The sequence below is a fragment of the Crocuta crocuta genome, unplaced genomic scaffold (assembly GCF_008692635.1).
Source record: "Crocuta crocuta isolate KB4526 unplaced genomic scaffold, BGI_CrCroc_1.0 scaffold112, whole genome shotgun sequence".
Taxonomy (NCBI): Eukaryota; Metazoa; Chordata; class Mammalia; order Carnivora; family Hyaenidae; genus Crocuta; species Crocuta crocuta.
This window is the reverse complement of record NW_027528818.1, coordinates 3574970-3593165: the sequence shown is the minus strand read 5'-3', so window position 1 is coordinate 3593165 and position 18196 is coordinate 3574970. Positions and strand designations below refer to the sequence as shown.

At 36.1% G+C, this 18196-nt stretch overlaps 1 protein-coding gene across 2 annotated transcripts in view; it reads right to left on the bottom strand.

The window, feature by feature from the left end:
- Positions 1-18196, bottom strand: part of INPP4B (inositol polyphosphate-4-phosphatase type II B) — a 367279-nt gene that overhangs the window by 95998 nt on the left and 253085 nt on the right. For both annotated transcript variants that reach the window (XM_077755934.1, XM_077755935.1), the window contains exon 14: positions 10920-11079. In XM_077755934.1, coding sequence (XP_077612060.1) covers positions 10920-11079 — 160 coding nt within the window. The remainder of the gene's footprint in view (positions 1-10919; positions 11080-18196) is intronic.

Below are 18196 nucleotides of genomic sequence, written 5' to 3'. Positions count from 1 at the left end.
TCTCACCCTGGATTTCAGTTTATCATATTCTCCTAAAATCCTCCTACCTTACTGGCCATTCCTTATCCCACTCTGTTGCTGGTTCCTCCACTTCTTTTTGACCCTTTTACATTGGAACATCCCCAGCATAATCTGTATGTTAATTTCCTTTTCTCTGAACACTCAATCCATTGTTGACATTTTTCAGTTTCATGGTTTTGAGTACCATTTATATGTTGGCAATTTCCAAATTTACACCTTTTTAATTAAATTTTTAACTTTTAATTCTAGTATAGTTAACATACACTGTTATATTAGTTTTGGGTGTATCATATAGTGATTTACTCAGTGCTCATCATGAGAAAAGTACTCTTTATCCAAATGCATATCTTTAACCTGAACCTCTCTCTTGAACTGACTCTTATATCTAACTGCATACTTGATATTTCTATGTAAATTTGGCATTTCCCAAATGAGCTCCTCTTCACCACAAACCCTCGTCTACCCAGTCTTCCTCATCCTTCCCGATACTTATGCTAAAAATGTTGAATCATTCTCAACTCCTTCTGTTCTTTCATTCTCTCACCCAAACCATCAGAAGAGCCCATCAGCACTACCTTCAAAATAGGTGCAGAGTCCAAACACTTTTTATCACCTCCACTGCCACCTTCTTCTTGGTCCAAGCCATTATCATGTCTCACCTACATATTTAGATAAGCTTTCCAACTTGTCTATACCCAATTCTATCATTTCCATCTATAGTCTAATCTCAACATAACAGCTTAGGTGTTGAAATCTATGTCATATTAGGTTAATCCTCTGCTCAAAACTCTGACTGCTCTAATTTTTCTCAGCGTAAAAGTCGAAGTCAGTACAAAGGCCCTACATGAAACTTTCTCCAAGTTACCTAGATAAATTCATATTCTACTCTTTTCCCTCCCCCTTCTCTATTCAAACTGGCATTTGTGCTGTTTTCTGATCATGGCAGGGCCAGTACTGTCTCAAGTACTTTGCACCAGCTGTTTTCTGTGTCCAGTATATACTTCCCCAAGATGTCCACATGGCTCATATCTTTTCCTCTTTGTGTCTTTGTTCTAACATCAACTTCTCAATAAAGGCATTGACTACTTCCCTTAAACGTCAATTTCCACCCTCCAACAATATTCCAAAACTCTCTAATTTGGCTCATATTTTTCTACATCATTTGCCACCATTAATACCTTGTGTAATACCTTTATTTCTTATGTTTTAATGTCTCTCTGGTACAAACATATGGGAGGGCAGATTTTTTTTCCTGCTTTGTTTATTGTTGTATCCTCAGTGTCTGGAATAGTGCCTGGCACATAGTAGGTACTCAATTAAAATATGTTGAATGACTGAAAGAAAAAAATCACTTCAAATAATGTGACACCTTTATGATCATAAAACATTAGAATTGGAAGAGACTTTCAAAACTTTGCAGATGATCTTTATTTTACCAGGAAAGTAAGGTCCAAAGAATGTAAGTGATCTGTCAAAGGTTATAGCCAAAAAAGTAAACTGAGGACTTGCTAAGAATCTTAGGCCTGAGTCAAGTGTTGTTTTGTTACATTATAATTCATTGCCCAATTTTTAAGGGACACATTTTAAGGGACAGTTTTCTGAGAGGATATTTGAAACTTTCATAATGTACAATTATTATTGAAATCCTAATTTTATAATAAAAAGTATCTGTGGTATCTTTCAATTATTTTTTACTGTTTGGTTTTTTTAAGCCGGTAAGTATACTGTAAAAGATTTTTTTACCTGTTGACCTCTGAGTTTTTAAAAGCCTGACTCATTGATGCTTCTTTCCCAATGTAATACTAATCATTTATGTGAAGAAATTCATAAAATTCATGAATATTAATATTTAAGTCCTTTGATGAAAATGATGCTTTTTGCTTGTATCTTTGCACTTTACAAAATAAAAGATGTGTTTCATATTATAAAACCACTGAAATAATTATCTAATGATAAATTGATAATTTGAGTATGAGTTCTGATAATATAATGATTTTCAGGTATGTATGCATAAATATGCACATATGTTGAAGATATTCACTTAATAATATAAAAATTACCTGCCTAAGCATTTCTCATCAGGTAGCAGTTATAGATCAAGGTGACTAGGCTTTTATTTCATAATACTGGTCTCTATGAATTGCCAAGAATTATGTTAGGTTCTGGAGATTCAAGAGCAAACCACAAATACTTGATATATTTTCTCACAGAGCCAAGTCTAGTATAGGAGGTAACATTTAAAACAGCATTCTCAATAAGCCAGAGATTCAGAGGCTGCAAAATCGTGGCCCGTGGCCCAGTCATATTTAACCCTCATTGGTATTTTATTTGGCCGTCCTCACAATTTTATAATTCTTAAAAGTCAATTATTGACCTTTAAGAAATTTGAATGTTTCATATGAAAATTCAGATTTACTTGAAAAATCAGAAGATAATGGCAGCTTCGGGTTCAGATTCCTTTGTGCGAATGATTGGCTGAATCTGAGTGGTGGCCCACTTTTGAAGGGATATATACTTCCTAGTTTGCCCCAGTGTCCAACCATCCAATTCACTTGACTCATTCATGTTACCCTGTATGAGGCCCAAGGGACTTTGTATTTGAAACCCTTGTAGAAAGTGTGACTGCATAATTTTCAGAATTCAATGAAAAAATCAAAATGTGAGAGACCCCCGTTCAAAAGGAGAAAACAACCTTTCTCCTTTCTTGCTCAGTAGTATCTCTCTCAACCTGTCATGGTTGAGATTCTACTTACCCTTTCATGTCATAATCCCTTCGGCATTGTGGCACATGTATACAGAGTATCAAAGGTACCCAGCCTGATCCTGACTATCTCACATCTGCACTCAGGCCCCTTGACAGGTGAGGATGGGGTCAGAAAGAGGTCACTGGGTTAGGAGAAGGATGGGGGAACTGGGCAGGCATTGGAGAAAATGGGAGGCAGAAGTGTAGGTGAATTAAATCTCACAGTTCCAGGCATGGCTTCCATTGCCCTATTGGACTTTATTTAAAACACTAAATTTTTGAGAAGGCAAGATGGCGACTACAGGGTATTAAACCCATAGCAGATGGCCCTGCTGTGTGAAGGACCCTGTGCACTTGCACTGGTCCCACACTCATAAAACCAGCTCTGGCATGGATGACCAGAGAAGGTTCCCCAGAGGATGTGAAGCTTGAGTTTGTGGAAAGTAGAGATGGGCAAATCTTTGAAGTCCTAGCAGTGAAAAGTATAAGGTGAGGTCTCAAAAGCATCCAGTGTGACTAGATGACAAAGCTATGAATTAGCAAGTGGGGGTATAGAAGTTTAGGGCTTTGGAAGATCAGGAAAAAAATTAGCAAACAAGTAAAGTATTAGATATGACTGATATCCAGACATAAAGTAAGTCCATATGCAGAGCCGCTCTTAAGATCTAAGCATTTCTTGCCAACAGTTACTCTGAGGGTCCAGATTCTTTTTGACAAATTCAATCAGAAATCCTTTGCCTGGACTTGTATCCTTGCTCAGATACCTACCAGTTCTGTGATCTTAGAAGTATTGCTTAACTTCTTCATCTATTAAATGAGGATAAAAATAGAACCTCCCTTACAAGCGTGTTGTAAGGAGAGAGGCTTAACAAGTGCTTGTCACATAAATGTGAATGAAGGAAGATTTAACAAAGTAATGTGATTATTTTCTCTCTTGATATCTTGGTTTGATACCCAAGTTGCACGTGATTTTTAACCATTAGTGCCTCCTAGTCCTCAGGTTAAGGCTATCTCTATGACCCATATCTCTGTATTATGGATTTGCTTAATATTTTCCTCTTACTTCTCTTCTCATTTTATTCAGTTTCAGCTATGTACCTGCTAATGACTCTTAAATGCATACTTCATCTTCTAAGTTCTTTATCTTATATATTCTATCTTTGAAAAATCTCTGTGTATCTTCTTTTATTTTCATTCATTTTTTCAATATTTATTTATTTTTGAGAGAGAGAGAGAGAGAGCGAGTGAGCAGGAGAGGGGCAGAGAGAGAGGGAGACACAGAGTCTGAAGCAAGTTTCAGGTTATGAGCTGTCAGCACAGAGCCTGATGTGGGGCTGGAACCCATGAATGGTGAGATCATGACCTGAGCTGAAGTCAGATGCTTAGCCAACTGAGCCACCCAGGTGTCCTTTGTGTATCTTCTTTTAAATATAACTTGTTCACCCAGGAGACTGTAAGAGAAGGGTTATTACTGCATGACACAGGGTAGATGCTCAACAAATATATATTGAATTAACAAAAGTATCTTCTTTATTTTTCAGCTAACACAAATTTAGTGTGTCTCATCCATAAACTTAATGCCATGAGCTATTTTACACGTAATTGTGTTAATTAATTAATTGTTCTAATCCTTAATTATTTCTAATTTATTAGGCAGACAACTACTCTGGCCAACCAAAGATAAAAGATAGGAGATAGGGATACATGGGTGGCTCAGTTGATTAAGAGTCCTACTTCAGCTCAGGTCATGATCTCACGGTTCATGGGTTCAAGCCCTGCTGTCAGCTCAGAACTTGCTTTGGATCCTCTGTCTTCCTCTGCCCTTCCCCCTTTCACATACACATACTCTCCCTCTAACTCAAAATAAATACATAAGCATTTAAATATGTATATAAAAGAGGTTTGCTAAAAGAAGTGATTTGCTAAAACTTTAGATTTGTCCCTATTTGGAGGTTATGCTACATTTCTTTCAGATGACTAATCTTTGGCATTAGGAAGCCATTGATAATTAGTGATAAATTACTGATAATTTTTTTTTGGTAGTTACCAACAACTGTGTTAACTGGAGGCAGACAGAGATGAAGTAAAAGGTGTGGAGAAAAAAATGAATTCTCAGATCCTAGTAGGAAATGTACATGTAAATGAAAAGAAAACTAGGAGACAGGAAAGGACATGCGTATCAGTGAGTGTGAAACCCTAACCAGTAGTAAGTAGACTAATTTTGTGATCTGCAGGGATGTTTACCTCTGTATGAGGAAGCAGTGATGACATGAAGCCAGCATGGGCTCACTGAGAAAAGTCACATCATAGGAACTTCTTGCCCTTTTGGATAGGACTTACAGCTGGGCATATTCGAAAAAAGTATTCAGAGACATAGAGTATTTGACCTTTCACAGGGCATTTCATGGTAACCTTGTGGAAGAGAGAGAAATGCAGGTGTGCAGTAACATGAATGGGAGAATCTATGACTGCTTGAACACACATCCCCAAACAGTAGTGATAATATGTGCCTCAAGGGTTCATATTTATTTCTTTTTTGCTACCATATTTTTATCTACTACTTGTGTGAACAAACAGAACATGTTTGTAAAATGTGAATAAAATAAACCTGGGTTGGACAGTAAATATGATGGGTGAAAGAAATAGGACTTTGTTAGAGTGTACTCAAAAGTGTAGTGTCCTGCAGTCCTGGGTTTGCACATCCATCTCTTCAGCAGACTTGAGATGGACCGTGTGTTAATCTCTTTGTGCCCCTAGTATTTCATAATGTCTATCACACAGTGGTGCTTAAAAACTACTTGAATCTCAAAAGCTTGAAGGATATGTCAAATTTACCAAGGCTTATGGATATCGATGGAGGTAATAGCAAAATGGCAGCCATCAAAAGAGCTAATGTGAACTTAGATGTCATTAATAGAAAAATAGTATCTAAAGGTAGTTAAGTGGTCCTCCTGTGTTACTCTGTGTTTGATGCTATATCTTTGAAAAATAACCAAGAAGTGGCAATTCAAAAAGGACATGATGGTTACTTTCAGAGAAGTTAGACTATAATGTGGAAAAAGGAAAGTAGATTTGTTCTGTTTGTTGCACAGAATTAGATCTGGGCCGGTGGATAAAATTAAAGGAAACTTATTTAGATCAACATCTGGAATATGCCATTCTAGAAAATAAAAAAATGGTTTTCTATCAGTGGAGATGTGTACCACAGGCTAGGTGAAAACTGGCAGAGATACTATACATAAACTTCTTAACACAATTTAGGAGGTTTAATTACATAATCTTTAAGGGCACATTAAAATTCAGGGTTCTAATATTCAGTGATTTTGTCTGTGAGTCTTCAAGCTGTTATGAAATTAAAGGCATGTGGTCCCATGCATACAGTGGATGCTTTCAGATGCTTATAGTATGTTCAAGTTGGGGTGTCTGGGTAGCTCAGCCAGTTAAGTGTCCAGCTCTTGGTTTTGGCTCAGGCCATAATCTCATGATTTCAGGAGTTCAAGCTCCACAGTGGGCTCTGCACTGGCAGCATGGAGCTTGCTTGAGATTCTCTCTCTCTCTCCCTGTCTCTCTCCCTCTCTCTCTGTGTCACTCCTCTACTCACGCTGTCTCTGTCTCAAAAAAAAAAAAATCAACTTTAAAAAAAAGTATGTTTAAATGTAGAGAAGTACACAAAAATCTCATTCATTAAGAAAACCTGTGAATAAATATAAGCCATGAAAGTTTAGAAAGGTATTCCATTATTTGTGTTCAGAACAGCAGAGAATGCTTTACTTCTCTCAACACTCTTCATATTAGCTCTGAAAAGAAATCTATGAAGTAAGATATATTGTAAAATCCTGGATCTAAAATAAACAAAAAAAACCTTCAAAACTGCAGGTTCAAAACATTATTAAATAAACACACTGCAAAAGAAAAATGCACAACTTGAAAAAAATATCTGCAGGTTATAAACATCAAAAAATGGAAAAAGGTAGCACCAATTCTGAGGACCATCTGTTTAAACATGATATATATACACACCAGCAAAACAAACACGAGTTACAGCTAAAATGCAAAAAATAAAGGGCGGTGATGAAGAGAGAAAATCTGTCATAGGATTAACTTACCCTATGAGATTTCAAAATATATCCGAATATAAAACATAATAGTCAAAACCATATGAACACAGGAAAAATTCCAGAAATTGATGAAAAATATTTGCAGAACTTAATACAGAAAGAAAGAAAAAAGAAAGCAGAACAACAATAAATGATGTGCTAACAAATGCCTAGTAGTATTTATGACATCATACATTTCAGTAAATTCTGGATGACTCAATCATTCAGTGAATCATTTCATTTATTAATCATAAAAAGAAAGAGTGAAATGGTTTTTCCACCCCAGCAATGATCTGGGGTAAAATTGGAGTTGTTGAAGAAATGGGTTTTATTATTAAAAAAAATAATGGTTTGAAATACAGAATTAAGTTATATAATATCAAACATCACTAATAACTAGATAAATCACAATTCATTACAAATAAAGTTATAATAAATAACAAGTTACAGAATGCTTCTCATCCAAAATAGCATGAATTCAGAGAAGGCTGTAGTTCAAAGGGTGCTTATAGATACTGCTGATGAGAGTACCTATTGCTAAAAAGAACCATCACAATGTTCCTATCCACCCACATGTTGGTTTCTACATGCTATTCTCTACTAGAAGAAAATAGAATTTCTTGGAAAATGGCTGAATCTAGGCATGGGGCAGGGGCAGGGTAAATACAAATGAAACAGAATGGTGCCAGAGGGTAGAGGAGTGAGTAAAAATAAATTAAGAGAGTTAGTAAGAAAGAAAACAAGGGAGTAACTAGCCTGTGTGTGGAGGAACATGTCAGAAGGCCACTGAAACCAACCTGAAAGAACTTCTAAGGGCTAAATCCAGTTCACTTTGAGCCCCAAATAAGTATTATAATATTATTAATTATAAGATAAATAATAAAATAAGTATTCATGGGTCCACACTGATATAAATAGGTAATTGTATAAATGAATACATGGCAGAGAAGGGATAACTCTCCTTATAAAATAATTCCACTTCTAGCAATAGCAATCTAACTTGGGGGAAAACGTCGAAGATGTAGTTGAAGACTTAAATGTTCAAAGATGTTTTATGTGTTAACTGCAGTGATATTATAATAATTAAATTTCTAAAATAGTGTTTTTTCTTTTGATGAATTAGTTTACAGTCATAACTGCATTTTTAGAAAATGTTTCTCAGGAAATATTCGTGATATAATGATATGCATGATATCAAGAAGTACCTCTGTATTTACAATGTGTACTCCAGTTTGCTTACTGTATGTATGTGTGTGTGTGTGTGTGTGTGTGTATAAACATAAGATATGCTCCAAATGTTTACATCTGATTGCAATAAGAAAAGTCTGAATGAAATAAGAAAATGATAATCATACATAATCCTATTCATTTTTCTTTGCCAAATTTCTAATTATTTTTTCTAATAAAATTTAAACTGCAGGTAAATTGAGGGGACATGTAATTAGTGAAAGTATATCTCAAATATCTGTATCTGAGATAATTTGGGGGGTAGTGTAGGTAAATACATGACTTTAGGTTATTCGTTTGCTTTATATTAGTTCAAAAAAACACCATTAATTTCTCTATTGCATTGCTTTATGTGACAAAAGTCAGGGTAAACTCTGAAAATGTTTTTTTCTACCATAAGAGGAAGACTATAATAATAAGAGGAAGCATTTTGTTAATATATTATTATTATATAATAAAGGTAAATTATTATTACATAATTGATTGAGCTAATCCCACTCCAACTATGCAGTACGTCCATAACTATTTTAAGTAAACTTGAACACAGATAAATCTGTAAGACATCCATTTATATATGTTAAACAACTTCTTTTATGTAGCATTATCCTCTCCAAAACATGTACTCTATATACAATTGTGTAACATGTAAAATGTTAACAAAAGCTTTAACTTTGAAACTATTTGACAATACTGTATTAAATCATTATCAGACAAAACTATGTATTTTATTTCATATACTTAAAGTGTCTTATATCCTAAAATGTTTATAACATGAAAAAGAATGGATGAAATCAATATGGATAATAAGTTAAAAATAAAATCATTTAGAGGGCACTATGTCATAATTTGGCTCTAACTATTCACAAAGCCAATCTAGTTGTGAGTTCTATGTTGATGGCAACTTCTATCTGGTTTTAGACTATAATCAAACAATGCTTCACATTCAAATGAATGTGATTCATCTAATCTTACCAAATATTTATCTGCCAAATATTTTTACTTTTGAAAATATAGTTTTGATCACACAGATACAATCTTCTGATAAAATACAAGCTATGGATAAAAATATGTAATTTCAGATAATTTCGAACTCTGTTCTTAATGAGATGTTTCAGGGAACATCAAAACACATGTGGCAGAATTCAGTATCCCGCATATTATTTCTACTACAAATGTATGATGTCTCAGGGGCACCTGGGTGACTCAGTCAGTTAATCATCCAACTTGGGCTCAGGTCATGATCTCACGGTTTGTGAGTTCAAGTCCTGCCCTGGACCCTGTGCTGGCAGCTCAGAGCCTGGAGCTTGTTTCACATTCTGTGTCTCCCTCTCTCTCTACCTTTCCCCTCATCATGCTCTGTCTTTCTCTCTCTCAAAAATAAATACATATTAAAAAACTAAAAAAAAAGTATTATGCCTTGAAACCCATCAACGGACAGAACAAGACACTGAAATGGATTATACTTCTTCACCTTATTTTCTGGAGCACAGCATACTGTCTGGCTTAGAGTTGCTGGTCAATAAATGTTCAATTAAAGAAAATGGAAGTATACTACTTCCTTATGACATAAGTTTTGACAAGCTTTCATTTTGATTCATGTAAAAGTTATGCAACTGACATGAATCTAACTGATATTAGATCCATTAACTAATAAAACTGATATTATTTAGAAAAGAATATGCCCATATATAGTTCGAACAAGTAAGTGTGAACATAAAGAACATTGATATAAACTTTCCCCCGTGTGAATCTTCTACAGAGGATGAGGACCATCGGCACTAAGAAAACTTTAGAAAGCCACAGTTTACAAACATGATTTAGAAACGGTTCCACTGTTAATCAAGTGATGAAAGATTGATGTTTCATATAATTAAACTCCTGATGAAAATGTGAGTAGTGAAAAATCAGGAAAACAAATTGGGAAAACATAAATTTAATTTTATAAGTATCCATATTTTCTTAGGACTCATTTTCTTAAAGTAAAAGGAAATGTGAATTTCAGAAGAAGAGAGCAGGGCAACACTGTTTATTCTCTCCAGACTCTTAAGATACCCAAAGGGCTGGGACAACCTGGCCCTTTTGTTGAAATTAATCAAATTAACAAAAAATATTTTGATATAAAAGCCATGTAGAGGGACACAACCGTAGTTAAAATTCTGATTATCATACTTAATAGTCAAACTTGTAATAGGTCATACTTTTGAAAGTATCTGTATGTCTGTCTGTATATACACATAAACACCTATACGTGTGTGCATGTGTAAGCATGTGTGTATACATATATCCATGAAAACCTAGACTTACTAATATGTCTTGGGAATAATGCACGAACACATTCTTCTTATACAGAACCAAACCTTCTTATATGTTTTTGACATAATTCACAAAAATATTCCCCAGAATAAGGCAAATAGCATTTTTTTATACTGCATTCTTTTCAGGAACCATTATGAGATACTGTGTCCTGATATCCCTAGAAGTTTCTTGGAGTTTTAAGAGCAGATGCTTGTTTTGCTTCCTAATAAAAATTTGGAGGAATGTGTCAAAATAGATTAAACTATGTCAGAGTCTTCAAGAGAAAACACTTTTCTTCTTTCAAGAAGGTTTTTATGTAGCAAAAGAAAAAAAATGAGCATTGCAAGCAGTTCTGAAAACACAACTGAGATGCAATTTGATAAATAGCCTTCTATCATCTAAGCCAAAGAAGTGGAAAAGCATGCTATCAGCACTTTCATCAAAGGCACTATTGACTCTTCTTTTTCTATCTCATTTTATCATGACTTTCTCATTTTGTTTACTCAGTCAGTGATTGGGAAAAAATTACTCCTTACCCCTTGGATGAGTTATGATGGAGTCCACTGGAGAAGGGTCTTTTTCTCCATCTTTGCTGCTGTCACCACCGCTCTCACTGCCACCATCTCTTTCAATCAGTTTATCCACCATGGCAATAATGCAATTCAGGCTCTTCCCCACACTGGCCCACACCCTATCCTGAAAAGAGCATGAGCATCACTACACAGTTTTATTGCAAACACAAGATGAGGCAAAATCTGACGAATCCATATTAGAGTAGCATGGAGAGGAGCAATCATTAGAATGCAGACTGAGTGATTAATCTGAATACTTCCATTCATTTGGCCTGACTATGAATATATAAGAAATATATTTCCCCTAATACAGCAAAATCTAAGTGCTATACATTTTTATTTAGTTCATTATTTTCCTCTATCCTAAAGCAATGATGAACTACTATACAATACTAAACCATAATTGAGCACAGTCTATAATATTTTAAACTGGACATACCTATATTTCTTATCAACACTTAGTAAGAAAGCAAAATCACAACAATATTGTTAAAGAATAGCCATTATGTGTCTTTAAAAATCTTGTTTTTACTTTTTATTGTGATGATATACATAACATTGTTTACCATTTAACCATTTTTAGAGTGAGAGAGAGAGAGCATACACATAAGCAGTGGAGGGGCAGAGAAAGAAAGGGAAAGAGAACCCAAAGCAGGCTCTGCACCATGACCACAGAGCCCAATACAGGGCTTGAGCTTACAAACCATGAGATCATGACCTGAGCTGAGGTCAAGAAGGGGGGGGGTTAACCGACTGTGCCACCCAGGTGCTCCCAAAGTTATTTCTTAATAAAAAAATTTAAATGTAATTATCATTATGGTAGCTTCTCATCTCTAGCTTTCTTTCTTGCTCCTCTCTCCACATCATTTAGATGGAGTCACTGACTCCCCATCTGTGATGGCTAATTTCATGTCAACTTGATTGGATCACAAGTTGTCCAAGTACTTGGCTAAATGTTACTTGTGGGAGTGAATATATATGACAGTACTTAGTAGTTTATATGTTTTTACACCACGGCATATTTTTTATCCAAGTTAATTTTTCTAGTTTATAAACAGATAAACTAATTTGGGGTAAGATAAGTCTAGGAAGAAAGAACTATAGTTGAGTTTAGATTATTTGATGGTTGTCTTGTAAAGACTAAGCTAGTTGAATAACATAACAAATAAATATGGGAGTTTACAGGTATGCCTACTATAGGTGAGGGGGATAAGTAGATCAAAGCTTAAAAAAGTAAGTTTGAGGTCCACCTGTAGATGACATACTACCTTGGGAAAATTGCCTCATTTCTGGGGAACCACAGTTGGTTCATCTACAGTTTAGAATAATAATTCTCACCCTGCCTCCCTCACCATGGTGCAGTGGGAGCCAAATAATATAGCCAAGTAATATAGGAGACGGTGTTATATCTGAACTATGACCCAGGAGATCTAAAGAAGCTCACCTCTTCTGGGCTGAAATGTAGGTAAACTGAAGCAAGCTGAGGTCCTGACATCACTTATTTGGGATTTGGTGAGGAGCTTACATTCCAGACCAAAATAACAACCTTAATGGAACCCATTCTGAATACGGCTTAATCACTGGCAAGGACTGCATCTTTAAAGCTATTCAATTGAAAAATGAAGCAACTCTGTTATTATGGGGGGGGGAAGGGAAAGGATTATTCTTAATTATCCAGATTAGCTTTGCACATGAGATAAATTTTCAACTATCTTCCTGTTGCCAATGTTGAGAAGAATTTCATATTTTGATCAAAAATCAAAATACTATTGCATGCTGCCTTTCTTATATGAAGTAATATAAGGGGTTAACCAACTTCTTTTGATTACATCTCCAAAAGCCTGAATATAAGAATATATAAAAGGATAGGTTTACATACTAAAACTATATGTTGTTCTTCCTTTATAGATACCTTGGGTTATAGGATTATACTCACTGAAAATTTACAGCCAGTAGAGAGATCTTTAGTGGCATAAGGCGCAGAGTGAAGCATGTTCACTCAAGGAAACCAACAACCATATAGTAAAATGTTATGTGGTAAACAGTAGAACAACACTGAAGTCATGAAATACTTAGAGGACACTCAAGCTTGGAGGATGTTTGTTGGGAGTGAGAAATTGAGCAGTTTCTCATGCAAGATGAATACACAATTCATACATAATCAAGTTTTTTGTTTGTTTGTTTGTTTTACTGAAGACACACTCAACAGCAGACCCTAAGTAGACTCATGCCGGTCTTTATCTTTTATTTATTTTATTTTATTAAATTTTAAAAAATGTTTTATTTCTTTCTGAGAGAGAGAGACAGTGTGAGAAGGGGAGGGTCAGAGAGAGAGGGAGATACAGAATCTGAAGCAGGCTCCAGGCTCTGAGCTAGTTGTCAGCACAGAGCCTGATGTGGGGCTCGAAACCACGAACTGTGAGATCATGACCTGAGCAGAAGTCGGACGCTTAACTGACTGAGCCACTCAGGTGCCCCATGGTCTTTATCTTTTAGAGAGGAGATCCTGCCTACGTGGTAGGGAGACAATGCTGAGCTTTACCAGTCACTGCAAAGATGACTTTACGGCATCTCCAAAGTAGGTTAAAGTTATCGATTTACATTGCTGTCTCTAATACTAGTCCAAGAGTTGTTTGAGAGCTGTGTCTTCACTGCATTACACAGGGCTTGGAGGAAAGGCAAAGAGAGAGAAGAGGAGCAAAGAAGAGAGGAGAAGGGAGATGACTCCAACCCAGAGACAGGTTGAGGCTGTTATTTATATTCATCTGCTATACAAAATTAGCTAATTTTCCCTCAAAACTACCACATTAAATTAACATTACGGATTTAGCCTTTAGAGATGAGGACACGTCAGTTAAGAGATGTTGAGTATCATTCAATATTAAAATGGTATAAATAATTAGAAATTCTATTTGATTTCAAAGACTTGATTCTTCCCCTATGATTTCCCATAGAATTGTGGTACACAGTAAAAATTCTTTGTGAGATTACTAAAACCCTGGGGACAAGCTAGACATAGGAAGGTCAAAAGAAAGAACCGCAGGAAGAACCAGGCAGAGGGTGTGTGTCACCTCACATGAGTAAGAGTAGATGTCAGTTTCTAAGACTTGAAAATGAGTCCAAAGGCAGGTCATTAAGAGATGACATTGAAAAGGACAGGCTGGTCACATGAATTCTTAAGTTTGAAATAAAGAGGGATATATAATCAAGGATGGAACAGCCACTTGGCTAAAGGGTCAATGAGCTCAGGTCAAAGAACATAAGTGGCTAACATAAAAAGAGGACAGTGTCAGCCTCAAAATCACTCATGTGACTGGGGTATAAAAGAAGGAATGGGTTATAGGGAGAAAGCATAATTCAATTCCTAGGAGATAATTACTAATTATTCTCAGAAAAATCACTATTTTGAAATTAGGATGCTAAAAATGGGAATGCGATATTCCTGAAGGGAAACCTTTAATATCTGATTTCTTTCCCCACCAACAAACACTTTCCATAATATCTCTGTGAAAACAATCACACAAAGGAAAATAATCAGCAAAACTGCATTCTTATTCTGGTCATTTTCATGAGGACAGTCCATGTAGGAGTTTCATTTTGCTTAGATTGCTGGTATGGCTGGAGCTTACTCCACTTTCTTCCCTGCTAAAATCACAATTATTTTCAGACTGCTTCCATGAAGAGGAAAGGCTGGTTAGTGAGGCAAAGACAATGGAAGCATAAATATGTGGCTATAGTATATATTTGGTGCTTCCATACCTCCCCTTTTCAGGAGACAGATACTCCTCTAGATCCTGCTTTAATCTCTCAGCCACTTGGGAGGTGTCAAGACAAAACAAACCAAAACTGAAACTAAAACCAAAGCCAAAGCTAAAACCAAAACCAGAACCAGAACCAGAACCAAAACCAAAACCAAAACGAAAACCAAACCAAAAGCAAAAAAACCACCTATCAGAAAAACAGATTGGTGGGGTGCCTGGCTGGCTCAGATGGAAGAGCATGTGACTCTTGTTCTCAGAGTTGTGAGTTCAAGCTGCATGTTGGACGTGCAGCCTACTTGAATAAATATATGAATAAACTTAGAAAGGGCAAAAAACCCAAAAAAACCAAAACATAGAAACAGATTTCTGGGCCTTCCCCCGCCCCCCAAAATAGCAGCCATTATTCTGCTATGTCTCCTGCTGAATGAAGTAAGTAATGGAAAATTGGTGGGTTACAGTCTAACCTTTATTAAATGAAGGTTAACTGCTGTCCTTGGCCTTAATGGAGTCTTTAGACAATTCAACTTCTTCAAAGTGAGTGGCTATAAACTATTTCTCGGCAATGAGGGCACAAAGTCAATGGAAAACTAGTAGCAATATTTAATCCATTCTGAGTCAGGTGCTGATTTTGGTCCTTATTTATTTCTGGTTTAGGACCTAAGCCCAGTGGCAATAGGTGCACAAATTTAATGGAGGTACCAGTAAGTAGTTAGTGAGACTTAGCACCTGACAAAGTGAGCCATGAGGGCAGGGGACGTGGTGCTTATTCAGCATGTCACACATTTATGAGCTTGGAGTTATCCAGAGAAATCCTGACCCCTGTGGATCTTAAGTTAACTTAAAAATGTAAAAATAAGGGGCTTCTGGGTGGCTCAGTTGGTTAAGCATCCAACTCTTGATTTCGGCTCAGGTCATGATCTCATGGTTCTGAATTCAAGCCCCATGTCAGGCTCTTGTGCTGACAGTGTGAAGCCTGCTTTGGATTCTTTCTCTCTCCTTCTCTCTACCCCTCCCCTACTTATGTGCACATACATACTCTCTCTCTGTCTCAAAAATAAATAAATAAACTTTAAAAAATATATTTAAAAAATCAGCAATGCTTAGCAGCTGATGGATTTTTCTAGGGCCTGTTTTTGATCAGCAAGAATGTAAAGACTAACCCAGAGTTGAAATGAAGTCCAAAGTAGCCTTGTTCTATCTATATTTCTACACATAATTTCCCACTTGTCATTAGCAATTTTTAAGGACTTCAATTAGAACTAGCCAGTGAATTAATAAGGCCAGTCCCATCTTCAAAGAGAAACTTAAGTCTATCCTTGAGTCGAGTGGGGGTAATTTGTACTCAGCTGGCCTTGATCCTCAACACTGCAAACCTTCACTCTCTCAATAGCTTGATAGCTCTTCTCTCTGAATCCTAATTTTAAGACCATTGGGTAAAAAGGAAGTTGACTTTAAATATTCTATGGCACAAACTGGCATACGTATGGCCCACAGTAGGTAATACACACAGATACTTGCACAAACACACATATAAACATACACATCATGCCCAGTAAGAATATCCAGACACGTGATATCCATCAGAACTAAGTGAGATAACCCAACCTTTGCTTCCTATTGATTCTCCTACTTAGCTTTACCTAATTACTCTTGTAAAAATCTCTGACCTTTGTTTCCTGATCACCACACTATTGGCCTCACCCTGAAATCCAGTCCATATTTAATATAAGTGAGATTCAGATAGTCAGCCACTGTTTCTGTACTATTGACCTCCCCATATTCTCCTGGTCTGGCTCTCAGCCAGACCCATCCTATCAGCTATCATACAACCAGGTCTACACACGAGTGCACATTCACCTTCATCCATCACCATACTCATATCATCACTCCTCTGATCAAAAGCAGGCTTTGTACTGCAGCAAGTATTCATTCTTCTCTCAGCCTGGAGGCACCTCTGCAGTTGTGTCGACCTACATAATTCTTCTTATTTCTCGTTAATCTTCAAAACGAAAACTTCCCCAGGTCAGTCTCCTTGCTGTCCTAGAAACATGCTGTTAATTAGCTCAACATATATTTTCTGGGCATCTGATACAAGCTTGCTCAGTGCTGAACATCAAAGATAGGAAGGAAACCTTGGAGGAACTAATATTTCTATCCTGACACATACTGCTTTTTATGCTTAGAATGCTTTCTCTCATCTTCCATCAATCCAAATTCTCACCCTTTCAAGTTTCATCATCTCTAGGAATAGTTCATTCTATTCTCTCTCTGCTTAACATTTTTTCTTTCTAGTAAACTGTGTGAGGGAAATGACTATTATTTATTAATCCTTTTATTCTCAGAGCCTAGTAGTCATCAGGTAGTAGATACATAAAAGATTTAATAAATGAGTGAATGAAGAAGGGATGAAAGAAGGAAGGGATAGCTTTTTAAATCTTCTCCAACCTTCATATAACTTCTTTCTGAATATTTTCAACATGTTTAATGTGTATCACACAACCACCTCCATTCTGGGAAAGATTCCATATCTTTCAATATCTCTGCTTATTTTATGAGTGTTGGCCATTCACTTGAATTACATGATACAGCTTTGAGGCCAGGATCCATATTTTATACTTAATTTGCTTTCCCCCAAGTATCTATAGCATTATTGCACACTTAATTAACATCTGTTGATTGACTAAACTCGTGACTTACCAGTAAAAGGATACAACTATAGTATTATTATATGCATCTTCAAATTAAAGTTAGAACCAAGCTCATACTCTGAATGGCTGTGTTCTCCACAATAAAGGCCACATCATGCTAATACTTTCAATTTGGTGGAAACATTAAATAAAGCATTTGTTTAATAACAAAAAAAAATCCACTGATTAACTAAAGCTCGTAATTTTAAATTGGTAATTGGATGTTATCTGCACACCATTTGCTACACAACTGGTTGAATTATATGACATTATCAGTTGGTGTGTTGCATATAATCAATTTCCAGGATTGATTTTGTTTAACAGAATGTACCCTGATATATCAAATCAGTAGTCTGCCTCGAAAACCTCAGCATTTCTTTAACTCTTCACTAAATTATGGAGATTGAAAAATTTGTATTTAGAAAATAATGTCTCACTATTTACATTAGGATATAGTAAAGTTTGGGGTGCCTGGGTGGCTCAGTTGATTAAGCATCTGACTCTTGATTTTGGTTCAGGTCATGATCTCAAGGTCGTGAGACCGAGCACCATGTCAGGCAGGAGCCTGCTTGGAATTCTCCCTCTCCCTCTTCCTCTGCCCCTCCCCCCTTCTCTCTCAGGAAAAAAAGAGATTACTAAAGTTTAAGAGTGCTTGATTTGAATATAATCATAAATCTCTAAAATATGTGTATACCAGTTTGCATATTCATTATAAACAGGAAAAATAAAAATATGATGTTGAATCAGGCATTTTAAGAGTCAACAAAGTATCTAAGGGAGACGATGGTTTCCA